General features: G+C 42.9%; 1 protein-coding gene across 1 annotated transcript in view; it reads left to right on the plus strand.

The window, feature by feature from the left end:
* Positions 1-1,191: 1,191 nt before the first annotated feature.
* The window catches only part of NOB1 (NIN1 (RPN12) binding protein 1 homolog), a 103,363-nt gene continuing 83,303 nt past the window's right edge, over positions 1,192-21,251 (plus strand). Inside the window, exon 1 of the mRNA XM_085638513.1 lies at positions 1,192-1,310. Coding sequence (XP_085494639.1) covers positions 1,242-1,310 — 69 coding nt within the window. The 5' untranslated portion in view covers positions 1,192-1,241. The remainder of the gene's footprint in view (positions 1,311-21,251) is intronic.

Raw genomic sequence — 21,251 nt, forward strand, 5'->3', positions numbered from 1 at the left:
GAAGCACCAACGCTCTCCTCCTAGTCCCACCCCTGCTAAACAAGAAATCCACACAATCCCGCTCCTTCTCCGGAAATGCCCCTCACATCTGGAATGCCCTCCCCAAAGACCTACGATGTAACCCTTCTTACGTCAGCTTCAAAAGAGACCTCAAAATGCACCTCCTGAATAAATACTGGGGGTCTTAATCCTACGCCCTGCACCTGATTTCCAATTTCCCAGTCATATATGTATATAGCTATTGTAATGCTTATCTGTTTATTATTTATGTATTTTCATGCAGTTTCTCCTCTGTCTTATGTTGATATTCTATGTTCTTGATATATTGTTTTTGCCTTGTTGCTGTAATATTGCGTTTTAACCGTTACTGTCTTCTCACTGATGTAAAGCGTTCTGATACCTCTGGGTCTAGCCAGCGCTATATAAAACCTATAAAATAAAATAAATAAATATGAATATATTCATGTTCTACGTTCCAGAGTTTATTAATGTTCTAATTATAGTGTTTGTTGCTGCTGTGTTTGAGGACCAAGAAAGGTATACAGCATAATATAAGCTTCAGTGCCTTTATTAAATCATGATTTTCTACCCATTAAAACAGTGGAAAATCTGTATTTGCAAAGACTGACTGGCAATCATTCTGTTGGTTGTTATATTTTAGAGTTAAATTAAAACTAATGAGGTGCAACCAATGTCCTGACAGTGTTAACAAGTATAAAATTGGGAAAATAATGATACTATTTTCTCATAAAATGTGCTACACTGCCTCCCATTATTTGCCTTTTCTATACGCTTAATTTACTTAAAATAAAAAGGTTAAGAACCACTGTTTTACAATACTCAATGTGTTTTGGCACAACTCCTATTTGAAGAGTCCTTTCTTTGCAACCTCAAATTGAGCCAGGTGGCTCCACGAACTGCCCGTAGTAAGCGCTTCAATGAATCGCCAGGGACAGTAAGCGCTTTATTAAGTCAACTACTATACAATATAAAATGAGTTGAACGTTTGTTTACCCAGTAGCACTTTGTGCTTTCACACACTCCGTGAAGGACGTTTATTATTAATCGTATGATGATACCGCCGCTTGTACTCCATTAAAATATGTCAGACTCTTCTATGTCTTTATTACCTACGGATGTGCGTATTGGGTAATTATTTTGTAACCAATTGGAAATCTGCCGTCTCTTAACAGTACGGCGGTTTCGGATTGGTTGAGCCTGAGACGCAGGCTAGGGGCAAGATGGCGGCGACCCTGGTGGAGCATGTTGTTGCAGATGCAGGAGCATTTTTAAGAGGTGCCACGCTTCAGGTATGTGGGTTTCACTGAGGGGACACATTCGTTGCAATACTTATGACAATTACTGTCTTTTGTAGACTTTCAAGAGTCCTTTACCTGCGAGGAAGCTCAGCAATAATCAGGATGTCCTGTGCGGGCAGCACGATCTCAAACCTTCCTGTGAATGGAGAGCCCGCACATGTCACTGTCTTTGAGCTCTAATGTACTCTTCTAGAGCCCCTGCAGTTTGTGTGGATCCCTCCACCCTGCGTTCCCGCACAGCTAATTGCCCCTGCAGTCTGAGAATGGCTTCTCAGCCTCTGAAGAGCAGAGCGTTGTAGCATCTGGGTATTGCTCCAGCAATCTCCAGGCTCCCCACGGTCTCTTATTAATCGACCACCACACTGCCATCAGTCCCATACTCTCTGTAGTCTGCCATCAGTCCCATGGGTAGTCTGTTAGTACCTATAAGGTTATCAAGTGACTTCTACCTTCCGATTCGTCCTGTTACGGTCCTGGTTATTACAGTCACGTGCATTCTGTAAGTTTTAGCCCTTGTTCACATCAATTGCACTTATATGATTACAGTTATGAGCTGCAGTTTTGAATATGGTGGACTTGATGACAATTGCGTCATCCGGCACATTTACTGTGAAGATCCCCATGGCATTCTGTGGAAGCCCCTTTACCTAAGGTCTTGTCGTCGCTCGTCTGTCTTTGCCGCCCACCCTTTAAGGAGCCTCCAGCGTTCTTTTGGTGTTGCCCCTGCGTTTTATGATGATGACCTGCATTTTGTTACGAGTCCCTCCATCCGAACAGCATTTAACGAGAACCTATCCTGCAACCTGCGGGAGGGACCCCATGCATATTGTCAGTAGTGCCCCAGCAGTTTGAGGAGCATTTGTTTCCGGGTTCGTGACTCCTAGTAATGGGAAGATGGAAAGGTTTGGGCTGGAAGACAAAGTCTTAATGTTGTTAAACGTTGGATTAAGAGAGCTTTTAAGCCCACAACACCTTTTGCTTATTAATTAATTTGGTAATCGTTTTATAAGCTGAATATATTTGATGAATGTGTATAATTCATTACAGTTCTCAGGACTCCCTGTTCAGATCCGTTAGTAACTAAAACCATACATTGAAACGGTCCCTGTCGGGCCCTAGATGAATGTCTTTAACAGTACAGGGAACATTACTTATCGATTTTTGAATAATGATTGTTAAAAACATTAAGGCAATCCATGTCAGCAATTTAATTCCCGTTTGTATTTCACGTTAGTTGCTTGCATTAGGTTGTGTTTATGCATTTTTTTGTAGCATATTACTCTTCTATAGTGCATACTTTGAACTGAGTTGCCTTTATGTGTTCATAACGGGCCACGACTGAGCACTCTGTATTGTATGAAGGCAGTTCGAGTTTCCCAGTCTCTGTCAGGTATTCGGAATACATGCATATCCACTCCTCGGCCGCTCTCCAGAGCGCACAGAGAAGTGATCACGTATTTCATTTGCAGTTATGATTCTGTGCAGGATTCGGTGTGTGAAGGAGGTACATTGTTATCAAACTATTGTCAAGGCAAAAGTAAAAGAAAATGCAATGTGTAAAACGTGAGGGCGGTGTGTGTGTGAGGCTGGTGAAGTGAAGGAGATGCTAAGAAGTACATTCAGCAGAGAGTGAAAAAAGTTGGATGAATTGGAAAGAGACGAGGTGTAAGATATGCAGATGGTGATGTAGAGAGCTAAAGGATGCTTGTCTAACATAGCCTGAACATATCAGGATTGACTGAGATACTTTGAAGACCACTACCCCTTCCACATCCTCAATAGGGTTAAATTCACACTCATTTCAGAAATACATTTTTTTCAGTACTAATTATTTATAACAATATCCTTGTTAATCATTTATCTTAAACAGCTAACAACCATTGACAAAGTCAGTGGTTTAAGGTGTATGTCAGTAGTTGTGTTGTATATCTGGATGTAATAGCAGAATGCTCAGAAAGGCACCAAAATACCAGCAGTGTGGCACACTATGGAAATCACAGAAATTGTGTTTTGTGTTTAAGCCACATCCTTAATTACATAGGTCACACCCCTTTTAAAAACCCTCAACTATCTCCATCCCACTTGTGGCCCGAACAGTGCTGCAGTAAGATGGGGACATGGAGTAGCACCTACAGGGTGATGAGACACTTGGTAGCTACAGATGTGCGTACGCAGACTATATGTGATAGTCAAGCGCAATAACAAGTACTCAATATGTCATCATGCCGGGCTTGAAAAATCATAAAAATGTTACTAGACCTCCAGGTCTAGTAACTTTAATAATCTACTCGACCTAACTGTAATGTACTTGACCTGTAAACTGGTCTCAAATTGTGTGAACCTAGGCAAATATTTTGTCTTATGGAGCTGCCTTTTTCTTTATTATCACATAAGAGAGCACCTTCAAATATGCAAGTTTGCTATTTCTGCTGCACAAAAAAACTATTTTTATTTACTAGACTAAATGTATGCTCCCTGTATAACAAGTATCAAGACCATATATAGGGTGCACGTGATTCCTGGCTTGCCTCTTAGTTCATTTATAGCATTGTCATTTGGGCAAGAGCAGTATTAATTCCCAGATAGCATATTTTCCATTGAAATGGCCACAAAACGTTCCCACTAAAATGTAGTTTTACTGATAATAGCGCATAAACAATTTTTGGAAATTGGGTTTCAGCAAAAATATTTATAATGTGCACATCACCAAGTAAGGTGTTATAATTTGGTTTGATCCTATAAAAATATTTTTCACCACAGAATTACAACAAGCATTGGCATAGCCAATAGGTCTCGCCTTTGGGACCTTATAAGTGTTTAGCCTTGCAACAGTTGATGTTGTTGCACCAAGGATATTGTGCTGCACAACTAAATACTTATAAGGTCCCAAAAGAGAGACCTATTGGCTATGCCAATGCTTGTTACTGTGTTGTCAGTACTGTGCCTGAGACAGCTAAAGGGTCCGAATCTTTCTGGCCAATATCCCTAACAGATACATTCACATCCAGAGCCCAGCACTGGTTAAAGGCCTGCTTGAGAGCTCCATGTTCTCACAGGTGAAGGATCTCTTCTGGCAAGCACACCCAGCTGATATTGTAGAGACGATGACATTTAGAAATTTTGTTCGACCTTGAGCATTTTTTATTGTTGGGAAGCGAGGCAGATGAAACAAAAAAAAAACCCCTTGTTTAGGATATTTAATAAGGCCTATTATACAACACTGAGTAAAGCATTTATCTCAAGAATTTCTTCAATATCCAACAGTACAATAAACCATTAAAAACAAACGAAACTTGTGGAAATCAAACTAGAACAGTTTCACAATTACTTTACAGTATCGGGTTGTTGTGTTTGAGTTTTTGGATAATATGGGCTCTGCCCAAAAAAAAACCCAATAATAATAACACCAAGTTAAGCTCTACAAATTACAAAAATTCTAATATAAAAACAAAATCCACTGGGCACAAAAAGACACAAGTTCAAAGACAAACTTTATCCAATTCCACACCCATAATTTGGAACACCCTCCCAATCTGTTTAAGTAGAAGTGCCTGATGGTTTTATCTACTTCAGAAAATACAAAAGAAAAAAACTCAAAGCCTACCTATTCACAAGATACCTCAGCTAAGAACGTTCCAGAGAAGTTACTCCACCTCAAGGAACCAAGACCTCCCAAGACATTATATATACACATTACAACTGCCAAATTGGTGGGTATCCAAGGTGTAGTATGTCACAGTAGCAGATGTTACATTAGTGTTATAAGACCCACCATGTCTACCTCCCTTTCACAGCAGCCATCTCTGCTGATCTGTACATTTGGTAGATTTTATGTTGGAGCTGTTGTGAACTGACCATGCATGTATACACAGTTAAAGATACATGTAAAACAGCCCAAACACCAACTGGTGAAAGGATGCTGTAGAAAACCAGTGTAAACAAATAATACACTAATGACCAGGAAAAGGCCGTAATTGTAACCAACTGGGATTTTGGTCTCAGAACGTTGCGTGTCCACAATTCCAGATTTCCCTCACTGGATCAGGCTGAAACCCTGAGCAGTGAGCCAACTGAAACGCCCACACAGTAAGCTGCAACATAAAGACAAAAGACACACATAAGCATTTGAACTTCTACGACATGTTTTCAGGAGTCAGCAGTCAATTGAAAACACATTTATGCAAATATGCAAAGAAAACTTCCAATCCCGCATCTGACCTTCAGTAGCACGAACAGGAAGGAGAAGCCAGCGCCGGACAGGCCTCGTAGTGTTTAAGAAAGAAAAGTCTGAAAGGAATGGGGGGCCTGGAGAAAGTGAAAGGCCTGATCACCCATCGGAAGAAACAAAGAATTTGACATCAGTATGTAAGCTAGGGGTTCCTTTACGCGAGGCTGGCACAAAAGTGTCTGTCCACAGAGCAAGCAAACAGCCCTTCCGAGGAAGCCAAACTCAACAAATAAAACAACAATTATTCTGGAGAATTTCAGAAGGAAATGTTAATAAGAGAAGCACAGGATTTAGAGTAGACCAGTTATTACATTGTTGATCAAGCTAGAATATACAGTACGCACGTGAGACTGCCAACCTTGAAGAATCGTGATGTACAGCACCTTCTTTAAAACACTCACCGTTCAATTAAGAGCGGTTTTGAGGGAGAGCACGAGGCTGTCACCAAAGGGTTCTGGAGCTTCTGACCCCAGAGACTTACCCGCTGAGAACTCTGAGTTGACTGACGGAGTTTCATACTTTACAGGATTTTACATCCTGAGAAACAAAGCGGTGCTGTATAGGGTTCAATGCTGCACTTACCCTATGTGAGGGTTGATCCCACTCTGCTGTCCGCTTTACGTGTTCACCACACTTCAGCCTAACTACAGGCTTTGTCAATGCTCGCTTCCCACGTCTGAGGGGAGTCGAGCAGAGCGGTGCTCCGGAACTGTTTTCCCTCGACACAAATGAAATGCTTTTATTGCACCGAGTACGGCAGCTAATGCTGCTTTCCAGAAGCCTTCTGATAGCATCTTGTTAGGAGGCAACGAGCTGAACAGGCTGCAATGTTACATAAAGAGGAGTCATTAACGTTTATGGCCATGAAAGGTGAATACGGTTGTGCCAAAGTTATTATGCCCTACATATTAATATTTTATATAAAAAAATAAGTGGAATCGTGAAAACTCAGCACAGTTTTGTCAATACCTGTCATAACTACCTGTTGCAAATCAGTACCACACTTTTTTTTACATCCTAAAACACAATTCTTTCCTGCTGAAAACCATAAAGCCAACTTGATTTATTAAAAATCACTTGGAAGTGGTTAGATGGAATTTCCACAGTCCTGGCTAGTCAGTTTCGTATGGGTGATGCAACAAGCCTAGCGTCTGCCACAAAAAGAGAAAAAAAGAATACAAAAAAAGCATTGGACTGAAATCTTCGCCTATTTAGCGACCACAAAACCTTTCCTGGTTTCATACAGAAATGTGTTTTAGCTGCAAATAGTGACCACAGAAACAAGTGGGAGGGGTGGGGAGATTGCGTTTGAGAGCTGGGACACGCAGCGTTTACCTTAGGGGAGCGAGCGCGATAAATACAAACAGATGTTGCTAAAGCTGGCTCCCGCAAGGGAAAGCCAAACGTGCACGTGTTGCAATTGAAAGCAATGCAAAGCGTGCACGTTTTTGGGGAAAAAAGCTGATCGATTCCAAGAGGTACCCTCATAAGCAGCGCATGCGCGCTGCGTAGGCGAGACCTAAAAAATGGGTCTTCATAACTAGTGAAATATATTGTTTGAACAGTTCACTTAGCTTTTTCAGTGTTAGAAAAAAGCCTGACATCTTACAGCGTTTCATTCAACATGCTTTGCAGAGTTCAATCCTCACACAGTTCACTTTACAAAATCCTCTAACTTAAGTTAAAGAAAAATAAATGTAATAAGATAAGCTGACTTTTGACCTCTCTCTCTGAATGCCAGCAAATGTGACAAAATAATAGGATTTAATGGCATTTTTATTGCTCTTTTACTTTGTGAGCAATAAAGATTCCTTTAAATCTTGGTATCTTGTTACATTTGCTCTGCTTTCAGAGACCGAGGTCAAAAGTCAATTTGTCTTCCCTTAAGTTAGAGGATTTTCAACTCCCCAGAAAGGGTGAGTAGTCCCTAAAAATAGCTCCTCCTGAATAAATCGTGGGTAAGTGGATTTTTCGAGCGCTGTCATGTTCTATGCATTTCAATTATAATATGTAAAGTGCATGTTTTCTTTACCCTAGTAATCGAGTTCTGTCAACCAGGCCTAATAGCAGCAAGTTAGAGACAGTGTAAAAGCAATAGTGATCATCATCAAAATCATGAACCCAACTACTCTGCATCAATTACTGATCCAGGAGCCATATGGGACATCTTTTTTAAAACATTGCAACTCACATTGGAAGCTTTGACTTGCCAATCAAATAAGATGGATGTCCAAGTAGACCATATTAACATTATGGCAAAAGCAGTTTCAGTGATCGATAAGAAGCTTGCTGAACTAAACAATCTAATAATGCGAACACAAGCTCCTACATCTACATTGTACACGGAGGGTACTTGTTGCCCAATGATTAATAAATTAGGTACAATTCCGGACGTTTTGACCATCTTAATTGAGGATTTAAAAACAAATGTTGCTGCCGCCGGCTGCAAGAAAGTTCCTACTACATCCCCGGAAAAAATTGAGAAAATGGTTTGCAATTATAACTATAGAAATAAAAACGCAGTCCTGGGAACCAATAGCCAAGTGATGGACCAAAGCGAGGAGAGAGACTAGGGTGGTATGGGAGAAGCCATAGCTCAGATGCCCCCACATGCTGACTTGCAGCTCTCCTTTTCACCCCATACAATGACAAAAATTAGAAGAAAAAACAACGTATAGCCAGAAATAAATTGAAATATAGTGCACTAGTGCAGTAAATTATCCCGGTATAAACAACGACTGAGAAAATAAATAGAGAAATTAGCGTGGCGGGGAATGCTGAGACCTTGACATATAAGGAGATATTGGAAAAGAAGAAACCGTATCTCTTAGAAGATAAAAAGCTAGTGAAGAGCTTACCAAATAAGTCTATCCTGAAAAGAGAGATTCATTAACATATGAAATGGTCACAACAACCCATAGTCCACCTGGGAGGTTTAGACTGCTAAATCAAAACTACAATCAAATGGGAAATAATTGTAACCCTCAAATTACGGGGGAGAACAAAGTAAATAGCCCTTTATCAGAGCCAGTAATGGCTCATCCTCAACAGAGTGTTAAGCCAAAGGTGTTTTAAAAAACCTAGGAAAAAAGGAATTGAAAGTTAGGATAAATGATCAATACAATTCAGCTGAGGACTATAATAGGCCAAAACCAATAAATCAACTTGGTAATGCAACCATCTCTTTCGCTTCTGTGGATGAAACTGACCAAACAATTTTTGTTTCAAAATATCAATCTAGAGGGAGCAACGATATCCTTAATTATGGAAATATCTTAAGACGTCTCACAGCAATTCCATCACTTGAAAAAAATCTCCACAGAAGTTATTGAATCTATAAAGTTTTTACCCCAGCTTGATGTTAATATACAAGAACCTACCTTGGTGACTTGGTGTACGAAACACCTAGCTGCGAAAACGCTACAAGAAAAGGAGTCCTTTTTAGGTCTCGGCTGCGAAAGGCTGCGCTTGCGCAGTCTCGCTCCGAGATTTAATGAGTTGGAGTGACTTTGAGAAGAGGGGCTTGCACCCGCCCCTCTTCTCTCCTGTTCTCCATTGGCTGGCCTCTTAAATGCTGGCCAGCCACTGGAGAAGAGGTCCAGTCACTCCGTTGAAGCCCCGTCCTTTTCGGATCGGGGGGCGTGTTTTTTGCGAGAAGTCTCAGGGAGGAGACAACAGCAAAACACGCCCCCAAATCCGAAAAGGACGTGGCGTTTCTCCGAGGCATTTTCTGCTGTGCCTCGGAGAAAGGCGGTGGTGTCCCGGCGTTGCTCCCTCACCTGATCTCCTTCGTCATCAACGATTGCCAGCCCGGAGGCTGCATCGTCTCGCACCTGGACCCCATCCACGACTCCCCACCCTCCAGCTAGCTCTGGACATGCAAGATCTTTGCCCCATCTCCATCAGTCGAGGAGGCTGCTGTGCCCATGCTCCCCAAAACTCCACACTTCATTTCTTCAGCCCCTTAAATTCCCAAGCACAAGTTTCTCTTCTCGCTTCAGTAGCACCTTCATTTCCGTGCCCTCTACCCCCCCCCCCACGTTGCTTTCATTCTACCTCCACCGTGCCCACTTTCCTCTCGCCCCCCCCCCCCATTCTTCATGCCCCTTCTTCCAAGTCTTCATTCTCTCTCCCTGTTCCCGCCACTCGCCTTCTTCAAATTCCCGCCTCTGTTCTCTATCGACACACTACACTCTCCCCTTCTGTGCCCTTCCCTCACAGTCACACTCGTCTCCCGCCTCTGTTGTTCTCTCTCCGCGCTCATCTCTTCTGTGCCCTTCCCTCACAGCCGTACTCCTCTCCCAGCTCGCCCCTCACTTCCACTCTGGTCGTCGCAGTCCTCCCACCCGCCCCTCCCCATTCTTTCACTCCCCCCCCCCCCCCCCCCCCCCCCCCCCCATACTGGCTAGACGGGTCTGGCGTGTTTTCGCCAAAGTAAATAAACCACTTACATGAAAAGTTCTCAAAACAATGTAGTAATTCCGCCGTCCCCTTCCCTGTTCTCCACGTGAACGACCCCTCTTATTATTTTACTGACCGCCCCCTGCACCTCCACGACGCAGGGGCCCCCTCCACTAACGCCCCCCCCCCCACGGGCTCGACACGCAGAGACCACACTACCTCTTCCAGTCCAACCCCTCCGACCCCCGGCAGATGAGCGCGGGTTTGTACCTGAAGCGCTTTGGGGATCGCAAGGGGTAACAAAGCGCTATACAAATACCAATATATTACCTGCAGCTGCTGTTTTCCTAGACCCCCGGGGCGTCTGTGGCTTAAAAACTAGGTTCGGGTGCAAGGACTGATCCGGTCCCCCAGATCCCAAACTCGCCTGTTCCTCGTCTCTGAAGTGCGAGCTGCCCCCTCCTACTGCCATTCCGTCACTGGTGGCGGCGGGGAATGAGCTTTGCATAGGGCGGGGTTTACAAGGTGAGATCGAGGATAATTGATATGCAGTGGTCTAAAAAAATATAGGTCAGTGGAGATTTTTTGGGTGTGTACATTTATATAGCGAGAACTCGACCCAAAAATATTGGAGCGCTTTATATGAATGAGCATCATTTACGCTACGCAAGGACTCATTCATTTTTGGTAGGCAAGGGGAGAATAAGTGATTTGCCCACAATCACAGGATGCTGAGTCGACGTCAGATGCTGGTACCCCAGCTCCAAGGTCGGCAGCTCTGGCTGTTAGGCCACATCCTCTTGCTAATTAGGAGAACCTGATGACGATTATAGTGTATTTCTGTAAGCACATGCAAAAACATAATGCGCAACTAAGGGGATGTGATGTTCACCACTGGGTTTCATTGGCAACATGTGGAATTCTCTCAAGTTCTCTGCATTTACAGTGCACAGTTATTGTTAGATTTCTTCTTTTGGTAAACGGAGTTACGTTTACCTTGCTGCCAAGGTTGCTGCCAAGGTTTCAGATAGGTTGTGTGTGACATTTTCATAGTTTCAGTGTAATTATGAGTGACGTTGAACTACTGAGCATACATGCCAACATTTTAGAACAGGAAGGTGGGAGATAAAAAAATAAAATAATCTGGAGACTATGTCTCACATTGATTTCGATTGAAGCAGAGGCATTTTCAGGCGAGAGGCAGCCAAAATAAAGCCATTTTTTGCTCCAGAATTTGGGAATCTCCCGCCAGATTAGAGTCTGTTCAATCAATCAGATGTCTTATAAAGCGCAACTACTCACCCGTAAGGGTCTCCGGGCGCTTGGGGGGAGGGGGGGTAGTGCTGCCTGTTGCATGTATGTATGAGAGACACTTGCTCTAGGGCAATATCAAGCAATGACGATGGGGGGAACTTATAAATATCAGAAATTGCATCCATTTGAGCAACGAGAAACTCTAAGATCTTAAAACTGCTGCAAAGCATTAGAAATGGAAGGGCACTGTTAAAAGTGACTAGGGATATAATACAGGTGGAGTGCTACTGCACTGCATTAAAGCCCAAAGAGAGTATTTTGTTATCCAGAATCTCACATATTACCACAGTACACTCATATTTGCTCTAGTTATCAGATTTTGTAATAACAATGGTCTGAATGAAATAGACTGTAATTAGTGTGGTGTTACTCAAGCCAGTTTTAACTACAGCTTTCATGATAACAGGGTCCTGCGATGAAATGTTACATATTTGTCTAAAACAAAAACATGTCACTTAAAATGCTATACATAGATTATGTAGATCAAAATCAAATTCTCCTTTTGGTTTTATTGAGCATTGTATGAAGCGCCATACAGAGGAGGACGGAATTGTTTTTTTCATGTGAACAGGGAAACTGAAAACATGAGGTAGCAGAAGAGAAGGAGACGGTTAACAGTCTCTCTTCTGGGGCTTGATTTGAAAAGAAGTGATTGTAAAGGGCTCCCTGTCTTTGCTTTCAGTGGCTCTCTGTCCTTTCACTGCCTCCCCTCCCCTCCCCGCTTGCTAGTCAGATCCAGCACTTGTTTCCTTCTCTACCCCCATTCGCACCCCCCACCCCCATTCCACACACCTCCCATGCCTAAGTAGGCGCCTCATACATCAGCCGCGAGCCCCGGAGCACACAGGAGTCGTGGGGCGCGCCGGGATTTGCCAGTGCCTCTTCTACCCGGCTGTCTTTTATTCCAACCTTCAGACTAAACGTATCTCTGCAGTGGGCGCATTTACCCACTGAGCTGCTTTTACCAACTTTTCAGAAAGGCGCATGCAGTGAAATCCTAAACCTTTGCTTCGTTTATTTTTTATGGGGGGGATACCTCAAAATCAAGGGCTTGGTTATTCATTGTGCAACAGGTCGGTGGCACCGGGAACCAGAGATGTGAGCGGGACATGCTCCTCAGTTACAGCAGTGTTTTAACTACCAATCGAAGAGATGAGTGGTCCAAACACCTTACTTAATATATCCCGACATCGAAAGTGCCTTATTTACGATGGGAGTACCTGGGAACATCACATTGCTGTTGTGCGGCCCTGTGTGTGATACCTGCAGTCCTCCTTGAGCTGTTGTGTTCTAATTGCAACAGCAGAGTACATCGTTTTCCTTTTCATTCACGAGTGTATTTTGACAATGATGCATGTCGGCTTTCGGTGACCTGACTCCTCGCAAAAACAACATTTGCACCCAGGTACTCTTGCTGCATGTCCGTGTACGCTTGCATAACGCTGTAACCTGAAACACACATGGCTTCCCCGCAGGGGGATGGGTGCCGTGCGCGCTCTTTGCATTTTTTAGTTTCCTGTTTCAGGGTGGAAGCCTTGCCACTGTTACCATGCTTGACACCCCCATCTCAAATTGGCTTCGATCTAATTGCTGTCGGATCTGATTGCTATCCCGGCTCATTATTTATTTTCTTTTGAACCTTCCTAGTCGTTAAATTGCTCTTTACGACCTCATAAAGGTCTTTTGCAGATGGATAGAAGGTGTAAAACGTCCCCAGTTGATCCAGCAAAAAGTAAATATGTGTTAAATTTTGAGGTTACTGTGTGGCTCTGTGTGTGTGTGGGGGTGGCTCTGTGTGGGGGTGGCTCTGTGTGTGTGGGGGTGGCTCTGTGTGTGGGGGGTGGCTATTTGTGTGTATGTGTGGGTGGCTCTGTGTGTGGGTGGCTCTGTGTGTGTGGGGGAGGGTCTCTGTGTGTGTGGGTGGCTCTGTGTGTGGCTCTGTGTGTGTGGGTGGCTTTTTTTGTAGGTGGCTCTATGCGTGGTGGGTCTGTCTGTGTGTGGGTAACTCTGTGTGTGTAGGTGGCTCTGTGGGTGGCTCTATTTGTGTGTGGGTTGCTCTATGTGAGTGGCTCTGTGTGGGTGGCTCTGGGTGTGTGGCTCTGTGTGTGGGTGCAAATGCAATAGGTCTTGCATTTGAGAGGGATTAAGCTATTAACATTGTAAATAACAATGCCGTTTCTTAAAATGTTTTAACAACAAAAACAAACAAAAAGAATGTCATGAGCAATGCCAATAGCTCTAACTTTTACAATGCCGAGACCATTGCATTGTAAATGCTTGTTTAAATTGGGGAATTAATATCAGTAAGCCCCCAACATTCTCTTACCCAAGTCCTTTTGTTCTTCCAAAAAAGCCTAGTAGTAATAGCAACAATTTACAAGTATATTCGGTATTAAAACACCTAACTGGAAAAATTTTAAATCCAGCTGTGAATGCACGGTTAGAAACCAAAAAGCGTACCTCAACTTCATTTAGGCTGGTTAACAACAGCCTTACATGACGGCTCCTGTCCCTGATAAACAAAAGTACAGAATACTCAGGAGAAATAAGTAAATTATTTACAGAAAACTATAAAATTGTGTTCTTGGAACATCAATGATATGAAAGATAAGAAATATGACACAAATATGAATGCATTATTTAGAATATTTCAAATTATACTGTTACAAAAAAACTGGAAAATCGAGCCATTTGTGATGGAAGGCTTTACCGGTTACTTTAACCCAGCTATTAAAATAAGAAGATATGGTCGCCCATGGGGGCACTTGGCGACATTTCTAGCTATTGTTTTAATTATTACAAGTAAACAGGTGATAATGGACGACAATTACATCCTAATAGTAAAATTAAGGAACTGGCATAAAAACACCAGGAATACACTTGTTCTGATGAATACTGATATACATCCTGAATCAAAAGGCAGAAATTTGATGCCCCTTAAATTAGCAAGTATATTATCAGAACAAATTCAAGAGGAATTTTCATTGGAAATTTTGATATCCGGCAACTTTAATATGAATTTGATTTGACCATTTACCCAAGAAGATAATATAATACATCAAGATTATGTCTGGTCTATCCCGAATCAATACAGCATCCTTGATTCTAATGGTTCAAAAGGGTTGGAACTAGTAAACAATCTTGAATCCCTCAGCTTAAGGGTTCTGATTGGAAGGCACCAAAACAATGCTCCACCTGCATGGACATACCAGGCTGCAGGTTTGCCATCAAGAATTGATTTTACAGTAGCAACTCTACCTTTATTTCAAATAATAATCTCATTTCAGATTTATAAAACAGACAAAAGGAACCACGGCCAACAAAGCATCGAGATCCAGGCCCAACAAAAGTATCATGAAAAAGTAGAATCCCTTCCGGGCGAGATAGAAACAACAAATAATAGGATATTATGCTTGTCGAAGGATTACTAGATGCTGTTAAGTCCGATGGCTTCGCTTCTGGTCAAAAACTGTTTTTCAGTTGAGTCAGGATCCCTGATGGTCCAGTGGACAGAATTTATAGACAAGTTATTAAGTGTCTACCCCTTGGAAACTAAGCTGACTAATCTGCAATTTAAAACTCAGATACAGGATCTAACTGGGATTAAAACATCAGGGTCATGTGACATCTTGAACAGAAAACACAATAGAAATTTGCCCCAAGCAAGGAAGTATCCTTCGGAATCAGGAGCTTAAAATTAAGGCCAAGAAAATAAATAAAGATTACCTGAGGAAAATCTAGGAAGAGAAGATAAAAACAAAACAAACCCTCTGGTCTAAGGCTCCGTTCTTGAGTAAAGAAAAGGGCTTTTTGGAGAATGATTAATAATTTGAACCGGGTCCCTGTGACGATTTAAACTTTAACAATAACAGAATAGGCTTGGGTTCTTAATAAAGCATTTTAATACTTCTACGGAAATTAAACAACACCCTATTTGTGAGATAGAAAATAATACTGCAATCGTACAAATAGAGATCCAGGAGAACACGCAATTGTAATTTCAGAAGTGCAAGTCTGCAACCTAATTAAAATCAGTAGACATGACTGGGCACCTGTCCCGAATGGTATCCCGCAAGCCCTGTATAAAATAGATGCACCTTTGTGGGCAGAGTACTTATCAAAAGATTTTAACAATGTTCTTCAATCAGAAACAATTCCTGAATCATGGAAAGGCTCCATAATAACACCTATATTTAACAAAGGAGAGTGATCACAACCAGAAAATATCGACGTATCGCGCTTAAAGAAACAGAAGCAAAACGTCTTGCAAGGATACTTATGATAGAACTATTATACTGGGCAGAGGAGAAGCTGAACATTCCCCCAAACCCCTCTGGGTTTGTTAAAGGACCAGGCACTTCAACTAATATTTTAGCACTCTCAGTAATGGTAGATCAATATAAATTAAGCAAACAACCAATCTACCTTTGTTTTGTAGATTTTAAATCTGCATTTGATTGCGTTCAGCGCCATCTTCGTTGCAAAAGTTGGTTAAACTAAACATCCCTCCTTGTCTCGTAAAAGCAATTCAAATGCTATATTATGAATGATGCAAGGATGGGGGTAAAATAGATGATGGTTCACTTTTATCAGGAAAAATCAAAACCTCCCAGGGACTGGAGCAAGGCTGTTTTATTGAGGCATATTTATTTAATCTGATTTTGGCTGATTTCTCTCAAGTGCTGGATGAAGTTAACGCATATCCTCCAAGGTTAGGAGACCAATGTATATCAAACCTCCTATTCACCTACAACGTGATTTTACGGAGTCAAACAAAGGTCGGACTGCAGCGACTAATTAATAAATTATCTAATGATTCGTTACTTAACGGTATGATAATAAATGAAAAAAAGTGATGGAAGTAAGTAATAAGATTAAAAATATAAATGGTTCCTACAAGCACGGCAACTGGAACGGGTTAAAACAAATAGATAGCTAGGAGTAATATTTGATTAGAAGGGTTCCTACCAGCAACATAAGATGGAAACTCAAAGGAAAGGAAACGCCTAACTCTTGGCATTCCGCTCATTACAGAGGTCACTGGGCGATGCAAGCCATCTACCACTACTAAAAATATCTGTAAAACTCCAACCAACTATCTCATATGGAAGTGAGCCAATGCTGGAAAGATTAAGATAATTAAAAAAAAAAAAGGCACTTTTGCGCTGTTGCTTCAGATTTTTTGTTGTTGAAATCTACAGATCTAGCTCTGATTGATAAATGGGAAAAAAAAATCACTCGCGTCATTTTGTAGTTGTTTGTAATAAAGAATGCACGCACACGTTATCACACTTGCATGTGTTTCCAAAGAGACGGCCATCGCGCCTTTTGCTCTTTTTCCTTTCTTTTGATAATGCTACACAGCATCATGACTATGCTGTACAGCATTGCCAAAAGGCATTGCCGCCAGTGGGTCCCATAGGTGAGACCTATTGGCTTTGCCAATGCTTGTTCGAACTACTGCAGAGTCGAGGCCTGTAGGATCCACCACCACTTAAAGCCCCGGAGTTACACCTCCTGTGGGATGGGCCCTACTATAGGATTATTCATACTTTTCAATGAAGAGCCCCACATGGCTATAGTGCCTCGGCCAGGCGTGACTGAAGCCACTCGGGCCTGCTATATTTTAGCCCTTAAGTAGTTTGTTGGGAAAAAAATTGTAGGGTTCCTATGTTGTTTTTCAGAATCTGCTTTCAAAAGGCTGTTGTTGCCGGATGCCAACTATGCCAACTGTAGGCTATACCTCATGTCTTATTCTTCTTCCACTCTATATTTCCTGGCTCTCACTCTTGCAGGTACCTTTTGTAGGTCTCGGCTGGCGCTAGCAGCGCGCATGCGCTGTTCTCGCAATGCCAGGGCCTTTTGGAATTAATACGATTCCAGAAGGGACTTGAAACCCCGCTCCTCTTTCCCATTGGCTCACGTCATCGTTTATGTTAAACGATGGCGCATGATTGGAAACCGGGCTTTTTGGTAACCGCACTGTCCAATTTTAGTACGTCCCATCTGGACAGGCCAACGCCATCTTTGTTCCTGTGACGCTCCGAGTGACACTTCAGCTCTGTGCCAATTATGCTTGTCTCTATTGCCTCCCCTCGCGTTCTCCATGTTCCTTGGCGTGACGCCATCTTTGTTTCCCGTGACCTCGGAGGCAAATTAAAGGAGTTTGTTTTGTAAGCCTCGTATGCTGCCATTGTACTCGTCCAGATCTGGCCCGCTGTGCTGTGAAGGCTCAGATTTGTGTGCCCTAAGCCCCCAGGACCTGCAGACCCCGCCAGCTCATGCAAGCTTCCACATCCGAACAACCGAAGGGACCAGGAGGGACGCGCTCTGTATTCCGGTATCACACAACCCGCAGGACCCGGACCCAAGGCTTGAATCGACCAGCTGAAAGGTATCTTTCGTTATAAGTCATTTTAGGGCTTGCCTGGCGTTAGCAGCACGCATGCGCTGCTCTCGCTATGCGAGTGTCTTTTGGAAGCAATACAGATTCCAGATGTGCACGCGGATGGACAGAAGATGTGCACACGGAGACTGGATGCTTTACTCGCGGCGTGAGATGGACACACTATATTTTTCACACGTTTTGGTATGCAGGTTCTGGGGTCGTCTTGTTAGCTGTGCCAGTGTTTTGTCTTGAGACAGTGGCTCAAGCAGTGTATATGTATCTGTTTTAATGATGTGTGTTGGGTGACATCTAGTGGTAAAGGGAGGTTTTAACACTTTTATTGTTGCTACATACGGGTAATGCATTGATGTTAGTTGATGGGTTTTGAGGAATTTCATCCAGAGTTATCTGGCTTTCTTCAAATAAAACCAATAGATTCTGGGAACTCCTTGCCTTTAAAATGAACACTTATTAAAATGTGTGACGCAGTTGAACAATGCTCCCCCTTGCCTCTTTTGCCAGAGTCAGGCTAAACATCTTCTAATATACAGGTAAAGTATATGTAATGGCAGCCTCCGTTTGTAGTGTGATACTGTTGATCATGAAAGATTAATGACCGCATTTATTTAGTAAAACTGACATTTCGATCACAGTTGAAGCACCCCTGTCCTGCTATCTACTGAGGTGACCTTTTGCCACGATGAAAGGCCTTATCGCCTTAGGTTTTAAATTAAGTTTGGCTATGGTCAAAGGTTTACTAAATTGATCAATATAAGGGTATGATCATTGACCTTGAGATTGGGGCTTATGCGGCAGCTGCATCTCCCTCATATTTATGGATTTACCTCACACCCCATATTCTACCATTTGCTGCATAATTTTAAGAGTTAAACAAACAAAAAATGTTTCAAGTTCAACTGTACAAACGTTAATTAATGAAAAGCACATCTTATAGTGCAACACAGTAGCAGACAGTTTGTAAAATCTAAAGGGTCACCTTTTGTGGAATCCATTTTGATTCAGGTTCTGTGTTTTGACACTCGATGGGAGCGAGGATGCAGAAGGTGCATAGGCCTGTTGGCGGCTAAGGGAGCTTGAACTGTCTGGACTTTTGCTGTAACCACAAAGATAATGTCACAAGTGCTATGCTTCATTTTCCGATTTTAAAAATCAATGTATATGTATAGCCAAAGGTTTTATTTTGATTTATATTTCAATAAATCGGAGGACATCCCCACTGTTTTGCTGTGCAACTGGCTCTCATTGTCTGTGCATCATTGGCGCAATATGCATTGCAATCGAAGAAAAAAAAAAACATTTTAACTTCTGTAAATTGAGCAAGTCAACCGTGGTACTTGGTTCTCGCATCTGTTGACTGCTAAAGCTACATTTTGAATATTACTTCTTTGTGTCTGTATATTTTTTGGGCTTCTACTTGTTGATTGCTGTGTCGAGGTGTTAAACTGTTAATAATAAGGTGAAACTGTTGCCCAGACAGTATTAATGTCCCCATGTGGGGGATCGGGAAAACCTTTTTCTGTATCATGAAGATAATCGTTAAATATTTAAATGTAATTTTTTTAGAATAACATTTTTGTGTTTTATCGCTAAGGAGCATAATTTCCAGATACAGCTGATTCAATTATCAATATGGCCATAAAGAAAACCCAGTTTTAATATAGGCAGGTTGCAACCAGATACCAGCCACCCCCTTCTTTAACACCCACTCAATCCATATCCATCCCACCTCCAGTCCAGGGGGGAGTGTTGCAATCAGCACATTGTATATTAGGTTCTCCCCCCTTAAATGACCTACTTAATGGCTGCTGAAGCATGTAGGCACTGATGAGCCCATCTGCACCTGCACCGTGACCACTGCCCAGGAACCCTGGTTCCTCCTCTACCCTGAACTACTTTGCCACATTCCTCCGTGCTCTCAACCCTGGCTGCAGCTCTCAGCACGGCTGCCCCATCCCACCACACAGATCAGAAGGAGCATTCGCATGCAACTCCTGCATATTTTCATGCACTCTCCCACACTCACCACTGCTGCACCAATGGCACCCCACTCACTCCTATTCCCACAAACCAGCCAACCACTCGCACAGACCAAATACTACCCACACAACACACTTGCATGCATGTTCCTCAAAACTGCTTGCTCACCAAACCCCACAGATGTGGGACCTACTGCATGACCACGTTTCAGACCTGCTCTACCTCATGGAAACCTGGCTGAAACCAACTTCTATGCATGACATCGCTATAGTTATCCCCACTGGCTACAGGATCGCCAGGCACGACCATCAGCAAAAGCTGGGAGGTGGAGTTTCCATCATATTCAAAGATGCCATCAACTGCACCACCTACCCAGAGAGCCTCCACCAGCTACATAAAAAACCTCATGTTTGAGATATGCACCTCAGGCAACTTCTCCACTGGCAGAACCGTAGTCCATTGGCCACCAGGACCTCACATTAGTTTCGCTACCACAGACTTTTCTGCACTCCTCATTGTCCATGCCAGCACCTTCATCCTCCTAAGGGACCTTAATTTTTACCTAGAAGACGGCTCTAACCCAAACTCTACAGCACTTATCGAAAACCTCAGAAACCTTGGACTCACCCAGCACATTACTGAACCCACCCCCACTGCTGGACACCCTTGGACCCGATTTTCTCCTCAAACAGCAATATCACATTTGACAGGCCAGCAACTGTAACCTGGATAGACCACAGCCTCGCCAGCTTCAGCATACCCATCCACATTACCTCAGACCTTTCAACACTGGAACCGCCCGTGACAACTGGAAATGCATCACAGAAGAAGGGGTTTCTGCCCTCTTTGTGCACCAACTCGAGCACACCAGCAACTTGTCAAAAGCCATCAAGAACCCCAATAACCGATTACCGCATACACCAACACTCTGGTGCCCCTCAACTGCAACCTAATAGCAAGAACCCAGCCACAGGCCATGTGGTACACAGAAGAACTCAGGTTGATGAAACGACACTACAAGTGGAGCGCAATAGAGAACAAGTCAAGACACCACAGATAAAGATTCTTCAGATAAGTGCTAAGACGTTGCCACCAGCAGATACAGAAAACCAAGCTCAAAGCTCTTGCAGATCGCATGAACAGCGGCACTAACAGTAGCAGGAAAATCTTCGCAATTAACAAAGATTTCACCGTGCCTCCTGCAGCCTCTAAAAATGTTACCCCCTCAAAAGACTTTTCAACAAGCTCCCGGAATTCTTCTGTAACAAAATCAGCAACTTTGACTCCCAACTGGACCACACCACTGTCGCAGCACAACTTCACACCATGGCCAAAGAATGAACCCTGACTTTGTAGCCCACCATCACCATTGTCGAAACTGCTGTTACCATGAAGGCGATCTACTCAGGGCCCCATCTTACCCTTGCCCTTTCATGCCTTCACTAAAGGACTCCTCCTGATCAGTGAAGATCTACATCCACCCTCAATGCTTTCATCAACTCTGCCACATTCCCAGACACCTAGAAACAACCACTGCTCAGGAAACCATATGTTGACCCTGCAAAACTTTCTAACTACAAGCCCCTCTTCCTCTACCATACCT

This window comes from Triturus cristatus, chromosome 12 (genome assembly GCF_964204655.1).
Source record: "Triturus cristatus chromosome 12, aTriCri1.1, whole genome shotgun sequence".
Lineage (NCBI taxonomy): Eukaryota > Metazoa > Chordata > Amphibia > Caudata > Salamandridae > Triturus > Triturus cristatus.